Source organism: Rhinolophus hipposideros (genome assembly GCF_964194185.1).
Source record: "Rhinolophus hipposideros genome assembly, chromosome: 5".
In the NCBI taxonomy this organism is placed as follows: Eukaryota; Metazoa; Chordata; class Mammalia; order Chiroptera; family Rhinolophidae; genus Rhinolophus; species Rhinolophus hipposideros.
In genome coordinates this window covers 1,954,931-1,969,941 of record NC_138051.1, presented here as the reverse complement: position 1 = coordinate 1,969,941, position 15,011 = coordinate 1,954,931, and the positions used below count along the sequence as shown (strand labels likewise).

General features: G+C 47.2%; 1 protein-coding gene across 2 annotated transcripts in view; it reads right to left on the bottom strand.

Annotated features, from left to right (window-relative positions):
• Positions 1 to 12,658, bottom strand: part of PTPN9 (protein tyrosine phosphatase non-receptor type 9) — a 67,227-nt gene extending 54,569 nt beyond the window's left edge. Inside the window, exon 1 of one of the 2 annotated variants that reach the window (XM_081048641.1) lies at positions 12,465 to 12,658. In XM_081048641.1, coding sequence (XP_080904767.1) covers positions 12,465 to 12,527 — 63 coding nt within the window. In that variant the 5' untranslated portion in view covers positions 12,528 to 12,658. Of the gene's footprint in view, positions 1 to 12,058; positions 12,105 to 12,464 lie in introns of those variants that run through there. The other variant, XM_081048643.1, reaches the window with a different exon arrangement.
• Positions 12,659 to 15,011: the final 2,353 nt, after the last annotated feature.

The window sequence follows — 15,011 nt, the reverse complement described above, 5'->3', positions numbered from 1 at the left end:
GGGACTCTCCCTAAAGGTCTCCATTTCGCCTTCAGAGGGATACAGCTGGCCAGGAGACTACCGTCACACAATGCAGTCATCTCACATCTCAGCCGTTTCAAAATCAGATAAACTCAGGGACAAATGTATTCATGCTGATAAAATAATACAAGCAGATCAGCTTATTGTACCTAAGAGGCCATGTGCAAATTTACAAAAGTGAAGCCTAGAAAACCTGTCTGCAATCTGGCCCTCCTCACAGCAGTACCTCATTTCCAATTCCAATTAGAACTGGGCTCAGTTCCCTGAAAGGACCTAGATAGTAAAATCTGGTAACTCCTACCGTAGGTCCAGATTCTCAGGGCAACTGACATTGGCGTAACATGAGTGTCCCTGGGGAATACAGCCTTGTCCGGGCAGGCCGGCTTTCCTAGCTGAATCAGAACAGCCTGTCTCCTTTCGTTAATACTCCTCTGGCAGCTAAGCAGCTCTCCGGGGAATGCCGCCTGCAGTGGACATTAGATGTCTCAATACCCTGTTTGCAGCCATGCTAACATCCTGGTTCCATTTCTGTTTCTCAAGTAGACAGAGGCTCTGCTCTTTCTTTGGATGAATGAAACCATGGTAAATGCTAGTCTGAGAACTTCGCCTTACTGCTCCTCTTCTCCAGGACAGCATAGTCTAGCCCAGCATCAGATGACTCCTGGAGCTTTCATCCAGTTCACACTGGTTCTATACCTACAGTTCCTGAGCCAATTTGTAAATCAAGGTCTTCCTTTCCTGAAGGGATCCTGAACGTCTCAACTCACGTCTAGGTGGTTCCCTGACCAACTCAATACAGCACTCTGGTTACCCTGGATCACTAGTTGTCGAACTTGAGCATGCATTTGGAGGCTTGCTGAAATACAAATTTTGGACTTCACCCCTCGAGATTCTGATTCAGTAGCTCTGGGGTGGGACCTGAATATCTGCATTTTTTTTTAAGATTTTATTGAGGAAGGAGAACAGGACTTTATTGGGGAACAGTGTGTACTTCCAGAACTTTTCTTTTTCGAAGTCAAGTTGTTGTCCTTTCAATCTTAGTTCAGCTTCAAGTTGTTGTCCTTTCAATCTTAGTTGTGGAGGGCGCAGCTCAGCTCAGGTCCAGTTGCTGTTGCTAGTTGCAGGGAGCGCTGCCCACCATCCCTCACCGGATTCGAGGAATTGAACTGGCAGCCTTGTGGTTGAGAGCCCACTGGCCCATGTGGGAATCAAACTGGCAGCCTTCAGAGTTAGGAGCATGGAGCTCCAACCGCCTGAGCCACCGGGCCGGCCCAATATATCTGCATTTTTAACAAGCTCCCAGTGCTTTCTCCTGTTGCTGGTTGCAGTGTGGAGACCATGTTCTGAGAACCACTGCTCTCGATGGGTAATATTTCAAGTCGTGCCCAGGAATGTACTGGGAAGAAGGGAGGATACTATACATACGGGTCACACAACATTCAGTGCTTTGTCCCATGCAAAAACCTCTGAATTCTCCTACAGAATAGACCTCAACTGGATGTTTAAAATACACGGCAATTCACATTCTAACAAATTATTAAAGCAGATACATTCCGTAACCAAGAAATGGTACTTATGTAAGAGATTCTAGGCTCAAGAGCAGCGGCCAAACTAGAAGAAACACCTCTATTCTCTTTCCTTTGCCTCACCAGCTGCATTATTCACTAAATGAATTAAAACCTGTAAAGTGCCTAGAATAATGGATAGCCATGATATTTTTTACTGTGGTAAAATGTACATAATATTAATCATTTTTACCATTCATAAGTATACAATTCAGTGGCATTATATACATTCATAATGTTAGGTAACCATCACCACTATCTACACCCAAAACTTTTTCATCACCCCCAACAGAAACTCTGTAGCCATTAAATAATAACGCCCCTTTCCCATATTCCCCCAGCCCGATATTCTTTCTGTCTCTATGAATTTGCCTATTCTAGGTACCTCCTAAGTGGAATCATACACTTATCTTTCTGTGTCTGGCATTATTTCACTAAGCATAATGTCTTCAAGGTCCATCCATATTGTAGCATGTAGCTAAATGTCATTCCTTCCTAAGGCTGAATACTCGTGTGTGTGTGTGTGTGTGTGTGTATGTATGTGTCTGTGTGTATGTGTGTGTGTGTATGTATGTGTGTGTGTGTGTGTACCACATTTTGTTTATCTATTCACCCATCCACTGACACTGGGGCTGCTTCTACCTTTCAGCTATTGCGAATAGCGTTGTGATGACATGGGTGTACAGTATCTGTTTGGGAGCCTGCTTTCAGTTCTTCTGGATATACCCCTAGGTTTAATCTTTGGACAAACTGCCAGACTTTTCCACAGCGGCTGCTCTATTTTCCATCCCATTCCCATCAGCAATGCCAGCACCTGTCCTGTTCTTTTTTCATCACAGCCATCCTGGCAGGCAGTGCTTAGCCAACATTACTATCACAAGTTTTCATGTGAGTGTTTACCAGTATGTGTAGCACTGTAAGGACAGCATGACAACAATCAGAGGTTCTGACTAGTTTTCAAGTTGAAGTAGTTCTAGCAATTTCATTCAAAACTCAGTTTCCACTTGCTTCTAATTTTCTCACAAAATCACATTGAAAGCTAGCATTTCTCTAGCTTGATATCAACTACAAAAGAAAATCACGCTCTGGGTAGCTAAAGGAAAAACAAAAAAAAGATGAATGGTTTTCAGTATCTCTTATAACAATTACAAATAATGCAGAGTTTTACCAATAACCAAAATGACTCACTGACATTCAGTTCAAGAAATATTAAACGGTTTTTCTAAAACATTTAGAATGCTAATCTAAAAGGATTTCTTTTTGAAAACCAAAGTATATTGGGAAACCTTATATATTTTAATGTTGCTAGCTGTATCACTTCTAAGTCTCTTACCTAGCCAGAAATACCATTTTCACTTTATTTGGGGGGTTTTCCAAGCATGGAAGAGCTAGTTTCAGTGAGACAAACAGCCATTCCCAAATAAAACTGTTTTCTTGTGCTCACTTATTATGCTCAAGGTTTCAGGCCTTTCTCTCAGTAAATCTTTTTCTTCCTTTGTGATCTAAGAAAGAAAACATTTAGAAGTATAGAAAGTAAAAACAAGGGGGAAAACCATTTTTTGAAAGTTTTCTTCCCTCGACTTTTAGACTTGGCAAAAGTTGAGAAAGAAAATCTAGTAATAGCTTAAGCACAGACAAAAACATGGGCAAAGAGAAGGTACCCTGGGAAAAACAATTTAAAAAGCTGTAGTTTCAGCCTAGTTATCGGTGTAGGAGCATACCACATACTTGTATACTTCCCCATTATGCTGATAATATTTGAAAAATTCAATTCTATATATAGAAAACTAAAGACTGGTTTTATAAAGGCAAAAAGCCGACCCACAACATTTTAAGAGGTAAACCAGAGACCTATATGAAACTTCAAGTTCACTAACCCCATTAAACCATATAATTTCTTTCATAAGTAAATGTACAATAAGCAACTAGGAAGAATGTACCACATCTCTGCAGGGAAACTTGTGAGTGACTAAAACTGGGAATGTTCAACCCACAAATGCCAAGAGAGAGCTGTTTCTGGTGTATGTGTACACAGGCGTGTCACATGTAGAGACACGTGATCTCTGGTGTATATATACACAGGCATAGATACATGATCTCTGGTGTATACATATGTACACAGACGTATCACACGTAGAGACACGTGGTCTCTGGTCTATCTGTACATAGGTGTGTCACACACAGAAATACACGATTAATGTAACACAGATGAAGCTTACTAGAAAGAGCTGCATTTAATCAGAAGAGTTTGAGTCCAAATGCTGCCTTTCTGGGTAGATTACTTGACAGCCACTGAATATCATTCCAATATCATAAAGGTAACCATCCTAAGCAAAACAATACCCTTCACTGGTGAGTGAGGAATACTAAATTCAATATAGTTTCCTCATTCTTTAGCAAACATATTTTGAAGTCTCATAATGTGCACTAAAGACGCAGAGGAGGTCGAGTCCCTGCACTCGCTGTGTATAAGAGGTCTTCCTCCTTGGTGGGTACCCCACAATTCAAGAAATGTTTAGAGGGAACTAGAGAGGAATTCCTCAAGGACAGAGAACCCCCAATCCATGCTGAACAAGAACCTGGCACAGGGCAACAGACAATAAATGATTGCTGAATGGATGTACAAACTGTACTTTGTTTATGATCTGTAAAACCTTCCTTTCGGTCCACATTAACCTAAAAGGAAAGGGATTGATATATAATAATCACCTCACTTACTGGAGAAACAGAGACACTTCATAGCAACCCTTACAAACATTTGGAAGGGAAAGCAAAAATAACACTTCCCATTATTATTCCATGGCAGGGCTCCGTCGTGTTCTGGTTGTCGTCTAAAACCCCACTTCTAAAAACCCCTGCAAAGGCTATGGAAATGGCTTTTATTCTTTGTTATGGTTAAGCTGCAAAATAATTAAGTTTTAGACTAGAGTTTTTCAGTATGTGAAGTCTATTGCTAAAATCAGTATTTAAGGACACATTTTTGAATACTGAATGTATTAATCAAAGACCTAGCTTTAACTAAAAAAGTAGGAAACGGCCAGATTTGCATTCATCATTTTTTTTCCCATCAGTAGAAACCACTGAAGTTTCCTGGCAGTCACAACACTTACACGGTATGCAGCAACCCCCCTGACAAGTCTGTCTGCACTCCTCTTAAATACCGGGGTCTCAGCACCTCACGTGAGCCTACACCCATATAAAGAGGGCATGCAGCACTTTTTACAAAATATTATTGGCTTTAATTTTAAAAAACATGTGGTTTTGTAGATAATCTAAAATGCCTATTTTTAAAAAGACTGATTTTAGTAATGATGTGTATCATGTAATAATGTCTACAAAAGTAAATGCATAGATTAGCCAGTTGCTGAAGCAACAAACAAGTAATGAATGGATCAATGTCCTCAAGACGCTTTAGTACTGAAGTCATAGATGGCCCTCTTTAGAATATGCCCATCAATTAGGAGAATAAATTCTGGTTTCACAATAATTCTATAAGCATAGTCACGTCTGTGCCATCTGTACTGGATAAAAAGACAAGAACTGTGCGTGTGTGTTTTTGATGGGTTTGGTATTTCAGAGGAAACCAGTACATATACGGTAACAGAAACTGTCTTTCCCAGGGAAAAAAGGAATGCTTTTCTCAGAAGCAGAAACTCAAGAAAAAAAGTTACCTCTAATCTACTGTTTTGGTCTCAACATTTTATAGTCTGGACCTAAGAGAGAACCAATCCTTAATAAACAAACAACTCTTCCCATTGCTCTGAAGCTTCTCCATCTCCCACCACCATCACCCTATCCCCTTGCCATCTCAGTTAGGTTCTCAAGAGGCTTCTTCAAAATCAGGTATGAAAATGCTCATTCCAATAGGTACAGGCCCTCCAGCACTGAAGAGTGCAGGCTCAACTATCTGTTCTAGGAACATATACGCCTACTCCAGAGAAAGAATAATAGAAAATGGTGACTATTGCAGTGGCCAGAAAGGGCAACCAAGGAGCTCTTGAGTGGAGGTGTGTATAGTGATTGGTTTGGAAAAAGAAAGTGCCTCCAATTGACTGAGACACCAAGGCAGGATGGCAGAACTGATGTGAAGTGGCTGAAATTTCACTGGAGGGTTTTAGTATCTGAACAGATAGTTAGGGGCTGTAACGTCTCATCTCGACACTGCAGCAGGCCAGCCATTCTGCTATAAAATGGGGCTTAATGACAGTTCAGCTCCGTTCTATAAAGCAGTATCTATCTTACTTTTCAATTCATTAATAAGTACTTCAGGTCAGGTTCATTGGAGAAAACCTCCAGGTTCCTTAACTAAAGTCCAAGACCATTAGGTGCTCAGAAATTTTAAAAGTAAAATTCTCACATCCAAATGAGATTTTTACCTAATTGCTCATTACAATATCACTAGTTACTACTGGCAATAACAAAAATAATGAGAATTTTTCACCTTTTTCTCCTCTCCTTTCCCTCTCTGGAAGGCCTCAACTTAACATTATGAATCACTTGGTCCTTGACGTATGGTGACTTCCGGAGGGACAGATGACATTTAGCACAGGACATGTGAGACTGTGGGAAAGGGAAGTTCTTGGCCACAAGAACCAGGACAAAACCCCTGCCCTTGGGAAAAGTGCCAAAAATCTCTTAAGTCTACTGCAAGGCAATTAAATTTTTAGTTTTAGAAGGTTCCATTAGGGAGCATTTAAGATCTTGCTCCCTGGCAAATAGCGTCAGTTTGGTTCAAATAAACTCATAAAAATAAAAAATAAAAAGAAGAAGATTCCATTATAAGAAGAACACAAACCAGAGCACAGAATTAGGTCTTTGAAAACTACACTAAAAAGTTACAAGTAACTATTTTCTGGCATTTATAAGAATCCAGGCTAAAAGGTGGTCCCCAGGGTGAATATGAATATTTTCCCCCGTGGGATTGGTTTAAGCTGACTTCACTGTGAAACCTTTCACTATGGGAAGACAGAGAATATGATGACAGTGGCTAACTTCACCAGTGCTTACTAGGCAGGCATCAAGCTAAGCACTCTACATGCATTTCTTATTAACCCTCCCACAGTTGCTAGAATCTCTAAACAACATGTACTTCAACATGGGAATTTCCTTTACAGGCTTTGAAAATAAATATTAGATTATTTGGTAAGGCGACTTTACAGAACTCACAAATTATTTTTAGTGTGAGGGAAACACTGTATGGGTTATTAGAACCATCTCTAGTCCAAAATGAAAATATGAATAAAAGCACATGTACTTTAGAAAACGACTCTATCCTATGAATCACGACTTGGGAAATCCACGCAAAACCAAGACCCTAAAAGGCTACTTAACCGCTGAATGCAAATTTCTTCAGAATCCTACTTAAGAGTCTTTGTTTTACGGTTTATTACAAAGAGAGAGTTTTCCTCACAACTTATGCCCAAATAGATGTAACCCAAGGAGTCTCACTTAACTTTCTGTCAGTTACACAGACATTGAACATTAAGAACATAAGACATATAACATAAAATACTTTTAATTATCCTTTGTGGTCAATTATAATTTAGCAAATGCAGTAAAATTTCAGGTCATGTTACAAATGCAAGTATGTGCTTTGGAAAAATAAAATTAAGACAATAACAAAGTAAGAATGAACACAGTACTGATACGTAGAAATCACCCTACAGCTGCCAAATGTACAACTTTGTCAACACATTAAGAAAGGCTCCTGCACGGTCAGTTTGCTCAGTGGTTAGAGCGCAGAGCTCATAACACCAAGGTCGCCAGTTCGATTCCCATGTGACCCAGTGAGTTGTGCCCTCCACAACTACACTGAAAAACGATGACCTGACTTGCAGCTGAGCTGCGCCCCCCACAACTGGATTGAAAGCAATGACTCGACATGGAGCTGAGGGGTCCTGATGAGTCCTGGAAAAACACACTGTTCCCCAATACTCCCCAATTAAGAAATTTAAAAAAGAAAAAATGCTTTTTCTGTTTTTTACAGCCATAGTGGCCACCAGCTGCTCATGGCAGTACATGGCAGCTCAAGGCACGCTCCAGCGGCTCACCGCAGCCCAGCTCCAGGGAGAGCTGCTGTTTACACCTTACCTGTAGACGGCGCAGCTCAGTGGCCCATGTGGGAATGGAACCTGCGACGCCGGCCTTAGGAGCATGGCGCTCCAACCACTGGAGCCACCGGGCCGGCTCCAAAAAGGCTCTTCTATTTACACAAAAACGTATCAAAAAAGAATGTATTCCTGACAAAAAAACAAACCCTTGGTTTTCACAGTTCGGAGAGCTAACAGTCCTCATATCTGGTTCCAAGAATAGTTATTTCTCTTGTACAAAAGGAAAAGATATGAAAAATTAAATTTTTATTGTGACTACACCTCAAAATGAAGAGTTGCCAACTCTATCTTAAGGAACAAATTTTTCTCCAAGAGTAATTTTATCACAATTTCTTACATAGACTGTATGATATGTTTCTGCTGGCAATATATAGGTCTGACTAAAGGTTTTCCAAATTTTTTCCTCTGTCTGCATTTTTTGAACCACATTTTAAAAAGAATCATCAAAACCAAACACATATATCAATACCAAAACCCACAACATGATCTATTATATACCCATGTAGGCATCTTAGTAAATTGGCTAATTGCTTCATGAGAAGTTATATAATATACAACAGAGAGAACATTCGCAGTGGAGGCCGAATAACCTAGATCTGGGTGGAACGCATGGCCCCATCACTTGCCATGTGATCTGGGGCAATTTCCTTCTCTTGGTTTGAGTTTTCTCGTTTGCAATATGAGGTAAGAATTCCAATCGTATGAGGATTAACTGTGTGTGAAATGCCCAGAACAGAGCCTGACTGAAAGCAGGAGTTCAGGAAACAGTTACTGTTATTACTCTGTTGTTATTTGTGTAAGTTCTTTAAAGGCAAAGCATAGTTTTTCAACTAATTCAACTGCAGAGCTCTGTAATTGAGAACTGAAAAAATAAAGGCAAGAAACATCAAAGTTACCAATGAGGATTCGCTATAAAACCGTGTTTCCCCGAAAATAAGACGTAACCGGAAAATAAGCCCTAGCATGATTTTGCAGGATGACATCCCCTGAACATAAGCCCTAATGCGTCTTTTGGAGCAAACCTTACTATAAGACCCAGTCTTAGTTTCAGGGAAACACTGTACCTGTTCAACAAACGCCTAGATAGGAAACGAGACTATGAAGTAATAGTGACCTCCAACCCTTGTCAAAATGAACAATATCCGTATTCTCATAAGCCTTTCGAAAAGGAGATGATGCCATCTCTGTACAAATCACATACAGAACTACTTCCATTCATTCCGCAACTATTTCCTGAACGTCCATTAAATGCCAGTCATATGCCAGGCAATGTACATATGATGGTAAGCAAAAGCAGGCACAGTTCCCACCCTCATGGAGCTTCTGGTCATCAATCACACAAATAGTGTAAACTTGTGGTAAATGATAAAAAAGACAGTACATGGTACTCTGAGAGTCAATAAAAGAGATCTAACCTAACTGGGGAGAACAAGGAAGGCCTTCCAGAGAAAGTGAAAGCCGAAGGATGAGGAGGAAGTAAACAGTGGAGGGTGTTTCTAGACAGGACAGCAACTTGTGCAAAGACCCTACAGGACGGAGGAAACGGGCTTGCAGAACCAAAAGGCCAGTGTGCCTGAAGCAGAGACGATGTGAGAGTTAGCTAAGGCTCTAGACCACTCAAGGGCTGAGGCTTGTAGACCACATTCAAGAGTTGTCATGATCCCTAAAGCAATGAAAAGCCACTGGAGGGTTTTTATGAATCTTATTTTGGGAGCGGGTAGGCTGAAGGGATCAGACACGCAATTTGCCTTTGGCTTCTGGAGTAAGAGCTAAGGAATGCTGATGGGTCAGGCAGGAAACAAAAGTACTGTCAGGTAATGACAGCGGCTTGGAGACTAAGCTGATGAACGGTACTTTAACAATCAGGTAGTGGGAGAAGTCCACGAATTCAAGAAATATTCTGGAAAACCTGCTGACGTATATAGTACAGAGGGGCTGAGGGAGAACAGTGTCCAAGAAAACGTCTGGATTTCTGATTCACATGACTGCATAGAAAGAGATACCATTCAGGAAGGATCTGCTTCAGAAACATCTTTAAGGCAATTTTCACACCCCAAAAAGGGTCTAAATGCATTTCAATTTTAGACTTTTTTGCTATTTCCAAAAATCCAGTTGACTCTCGAAAGTACAAGAAAACCAACATTGAAAATATTTAAAAGATTCTGCCACAGCTTTGAAATCAACTCCAAATGAATTCCAAAACTGGTTTGAGCAATGAGGTAGAATTATGGAATGAATGTGTCATTTCCCAGGATGACTACTTTGCTAAGTCTAACACAAATTTGCTGTCGTTTAGTTTAAATATTTTAAAGAAATCTTAACAGTTAAGAGTACTCTTGTGATATTAAAGAAAAATATGAAATCCATCAGGCATTACAATAATTGGAAGGAACTATGCTGCTTGGAACTATGCTGCTTTTGTGTTTCAACATTTTGAAATGCCTGTAGAGAACTTGGCATTATATAGGAAAAGGTATGGTTATAAAAAAAAACCACATTATACATTTATACAATGGAGTATTACGCAGCCATAAAGAAGAAAGAAATCTTATCATTTGCAGCAACATGGATGGATCTAGAGAACATTATGTTAAGTGAAATAAGTCAGAAAGAGAAAGACAAGTACCATATGATCTCACTTATATATGGAATCTAAAGAAAAGACTATGTGAATGAACTAATCAGAGTCAGTTTTGGGGACGCAGAGAAAAAACCGAGAGTGGTTAGATGGGTGTGTGGGAGGGGGTTGGGGATAAGGGGAAAGGTGAAGGGATTTGGAAGCAGCTGGTAACCATAAGATGGCCTCAGGGTTTTTCTTTTGAAAATTAATTTGGGGAAGGTATTCTATAATGTTGTAAAGATTTTGTTGGGTATCCGATGGACATGCGTCCTATTTGGGAGACCACCTCAGGGATACTGTGGATACCTGATCATGGCATTGTACATCAGAAGCTAAACATTAATGAATGCCAACTATAATTTTATATATATAATGTGATGGTTCAGTGTGAGGTCGGAGGGATAGTGGATGGGGGGAGGGGGGTTCACAGTATGAGGGATATAAATGATGAACGTCTAAGTATTACCTTGTTTTGTACACCTGAAACTAATAAATAAATTAATTAATAAAAAAAAAAAAAAAAAACACATTAACTTCCTGATCTTAATATACAAATATTTTGTTTCCATCCAGTCCTTGTTAATGCCCAACACACCCATTCAATGTAATAGATTTTTACTAAACACACTTGTATATTTACACTGTGTACAGGGTGAAGACAACTTTAGCAATACTATCAATGCTTCAATATTTGCTCTCCTTGGTTTTTTGTTTTCATTTGCAACCTAATGCCATTTTCATAGTGGAATACTAATGCCATTAAGTCTTAAGAAACATATAAATTTTAAATCTGACTAACCCCAGAAAAAGTGACAGGAGTTTTGCCCCCTTAGAAATCAACCTAACACATTACACCCTAGTACTAAAGTATTTTTCTAATTCTGGCAGGATGGGCTCCTTGGCTACCTGCTTGCATTAGGCCCTGACTAGCATTTTATTAACACTCAACTGCAGTTACGAGAATGCTTGTACAGAGAAGCAGAATTCTTTTCCCCCAGGCTGATTTTATCTCAAAACATCAAAAGATAACGAAAACATGTTATCTCCACAAATGAGAAAAGTCAAGGGCTTTTTAACAATCAGGTCTTAAAAAAAAAACCATTAACCAATATTATTTTGTAAAACCAGACTGTCTCCACACTAGAGACTGTGCTACCAAATGTGGTTCTTGGGAACAAGGGCTGGAGAGGTCGAAATGGGTGACCAGCACGGTTCTTCTTTTCTTATTTCAGATTTTTATTAAAACATGGAATCAGATTATGGCTCGTTTTGAAAACAGCTAAGGCCGGATATGGGCAGTGCCAAAGAGACAGAGAAAAGCCTTTAGGTTCCCATGTCAGCCGCAGGCCTTCCTATCTTTCTCAGAAGGAGTGGTCCACGTCTCCCCCGCAGGAATGTGCGAGAGTGAAAGTTGCAAGGGCCCCGACTTTTCCCTTATCCAAGCCCCCGAAATGACACCGCAAACCACTTCCTTCTGGAACTGAAGGTCATTAAGAGTTAAGGCACAGTGGAGCTCAATGTAGACTTCGAAAAGATGTACACAGTGGGTGAGATGGGGGTAGGGAAGTGCGAGTGGGGGATGTGCCCAGACCGAGAGAGGGGAATGGGGCCGTCAAGGCCGGGGGCTTGGGGAGCGTGCGGACGCCTCATCTTTCAGAATGTGTCCAAGGAGGCCTGCACGGCCCTGGGATAAGCCCGGGGGGCTCGTCTCAAAATCTAGGGCATCTACACCCAGTGCCTACCATGACTGTCCTCGGGAGGGGCGGTGGTCCCCGCAGAAGCCCATCCCCCAAAGTGAGCTTTCCTCGCCCTTAAAAAGAAAAAGAAAAAAGAAACGAAACCCGCACGGAAAGCAGCAAAATCTGTACTGGGCGCAAAGAGCGGAGGAAGGAGCTGTTCTGCAAACGTCGGGGACGGGGGCGTCTGCGGACAGAAAGGCGGGCCCCCGGGCCCAGGGACTTGAATCGCCTCCGGGGTGGGGGAAGGGCGGTGCGAGGCCCGAGCGCCCGGGGCCCGGGTTTCGGGGCACGACGGCCAGAGGCGCGGCCGCCAGGGGGAGGCCACCGCGGGCCCCGGGCGCCCGGCGCGCGGCGGGCAGGGACCACGTAGGCCCCGGGCCCGACACGCCCCCCGCGCGGCCCCGCTCACCTGCTCCTCCTCCGCGGTCAGCTGCGGCGCCATGTCGGCCTGGGGTGCGGCCGCGGGCTCCATCCCGCCGCCGGGGCCGCCGCGGCCTGGGCCCCCGCGTGCCCGCGCTCAGCAGCCCGGCGCCGGCTCGCGCATGGTGGGCCGGCGGGCGCCCACGGACGGCGCCCGCGCTGGGCGGAACTCCGGGTTCTCGTCTCTGCTCCTTTCCTCACGCGCCCCCCCCTCCCGGACAAGAAACGGTGCAGGCGGGGAGCCGAGGGAATCGGGGCGAAACGGGAAGGAGGAAATCAGCAGCTTTCCAGGCGCGCGGCCGGCTGCCGGCCCCCTCCGTGCGCTCCCGCTGCTCCGGCCGTGGGCCCGGCGCGCCACGGCCGCCTCTCAGCGCCGCTCCTCGGAGGCCTCCGAGCCACAAGGAGGGAGAGGGAGGGGACAGCACCGCGCACCCCCCTCCCGGCTCTCGGCCAACCCTGCAGCCGCCCGAGCCCCCCGCGGCTCCATTGAGAAACTCAGCGTCTCATTCACAAATGGGCGGGCGGCGAGGAGGGCGGCTGAGCGCGGACGCATCCGGGAGGGGGCGACAGAGAGGAGCCCGGGGGCGGTGGGTGGGAAGAGGAGCTCGAGGAGGGGGCAGGGAAGAGGTGGGGGGGGAGTCAGGGGGGAGGAGCTCGAGGAGGGGGAGGCCGAGGCGAGGAGGGGTGGGGGAGAGGAGCTCGAGGGGGGGAGGGAAGGGGGAGGAGTCAGGGGGGAGGGGCTCGAGGAGGGGGAGGCCGAGGCGAGGAGGGGTGGGGGAGAGGAGCTCGAGGAGGGGGGAGGGAAGGGGGAGGAGTCAGGGGGGAGGAGCTCGAGGAGGGGGAGGCCGAGGCGAGGAGGGGTGGGGGAGAGGAGCTCGAGGGGGGGAGGGAAGGGGGAGGAGTCAGGGGGAGGAGCTCGAGGAGGGGGAGGCCGAGGCGAGGAGGGGTGGGGGAGAGGAGCTCGAGGGGGGGAGGGAAGGGGGAGGAGTCAGGGGGGAGGGGCTCGAGGAGAGGGAGGCCGAGGCGAGGAGGGGTGGGGGAGAGGAGCTCGAGGAGGGGGGAGGGAAGGGGGAGGAGTCAGGGGGGAGGGGCTCGAGGAGGGGGAGGCCGAGGCGAGGAGGGGTGGGGGAGAGGAGCTCGAGGGGGGGAGGGAAGGGGGAGGAGTCAGGGGGGAGGGGCTCGAGGAGGGGGAGGCCGAGGCGAGGAGGGGTGGGGGAGAGGAGCTCGAGGAGGGGGGAGGGAAGGGGGAGGAGTCAGGGGGGAGGAGCTCGAGGAGGGGGAGGCCGAGGCGAGGAGGGGTGGGGGAGAGGAGCTCGAGGGGGGGAGGGAAGGGGGAGGAGTCAGGGGGGAGGGGCTCGAGGAGGGGGAGGCCGAGGCGAGGAGGGGTGGGGGAGAGGAGCTCGAGGGGGGGAGGGAAGGGGGAGGAGTCAGGGGGGAGGGGCTCGAGGAGGGGGAGGCCGAGGCGAGGAGGGGTGGGGGAGAGGAGCTCGAGGGGGGGAGGGAAGGGGGAGGAGTCAGGGGGGAGGGGCTCGAGGAGAGGGAGGCCGAGGCGAGGAGGGGTGGGGGAGAGGAGCTCGAGGAGGGGGGAGGGAAGGGGGAGGAGTCAGGGGGGAGGGGCTCGAGGAGGGGGAGGCCGAGGCGAGGAGGGGTGGGGGAGAGGAGCTCGAGGGGGGGAGGGAAGGGGGAGGAGTCAGGGGGGAGGGGCTCGAGGAGGGGGAGGCCGAGGCGAGGAGGGGTGGGGGAGAGGAGCTCGAGGAGGGGGGAGGGAAGGGGGAGGAGTCAGGGGGGAGGAGCTCGAGGAGGGGGAGGCCGAGGCGAGGAGGGGTGGGGGAGAGGAGCTCGAGGGGGGGAGGGAAGGGGGAGGAGTCAGGGGGGAGGGGCTCGAGGAGGGGGAGGCCGAGGCGAGGAGGGGTGGGGGAGAGGAGCTCGAGGGGGGGAGGGAAGGGGGAGGAGTCAGGGGGGAGGGGCTCGAGGAGAGGGAGGCCGAGGCGAGGAGGGGTGGGGGAGAGGAGCTCGAGGAGGGGGGAGGGAAGGGGGAGGAGTCAGGGGGGAGGGGCTCGAGGAGGGGGAGGCCGAGGCGAGGAGGGGTGGGGGAGAGGAGCTCGAGGGGGGGAGGGAAGGGGGAGGAGTCAGGGGGGAGGGGCTCGAGGAGAGGGAGGCCGAGGCGAGGAGGGGTGGGGGAGAGGAGCTCGAGGAGGGGGGAGGGAAGGGGGAGGAGTCAGGGGGGAGGGGCTCGAGGAGGGGGAGGCCGAGGCGAGGAGGGGTGGGGGAGAGGAGCTCGAGGGGGGGAGGGAAGGGGGAGGAGTCAGGGGGGAGGGGCTCGAGGAGGGGGAGGCCGAGGCGAGGAGGGGTGGGGGAGAGGAGCTCGAGGAGGGGGGAGGGAAGAGGTGGGGGGGAGTCAGGGGGGAGGAGCTCGAGGAGGGGGAGGCCGAGGCGAGGAGGGGTGGGGGAGAGGAGCTCGAGGAGGGGGGAGGGAAGAGGTGGGGGGGGAGTCAGGGGGGAGGAGCTCGAGGAGGGGGAGGCCGAGGCGAGGAGG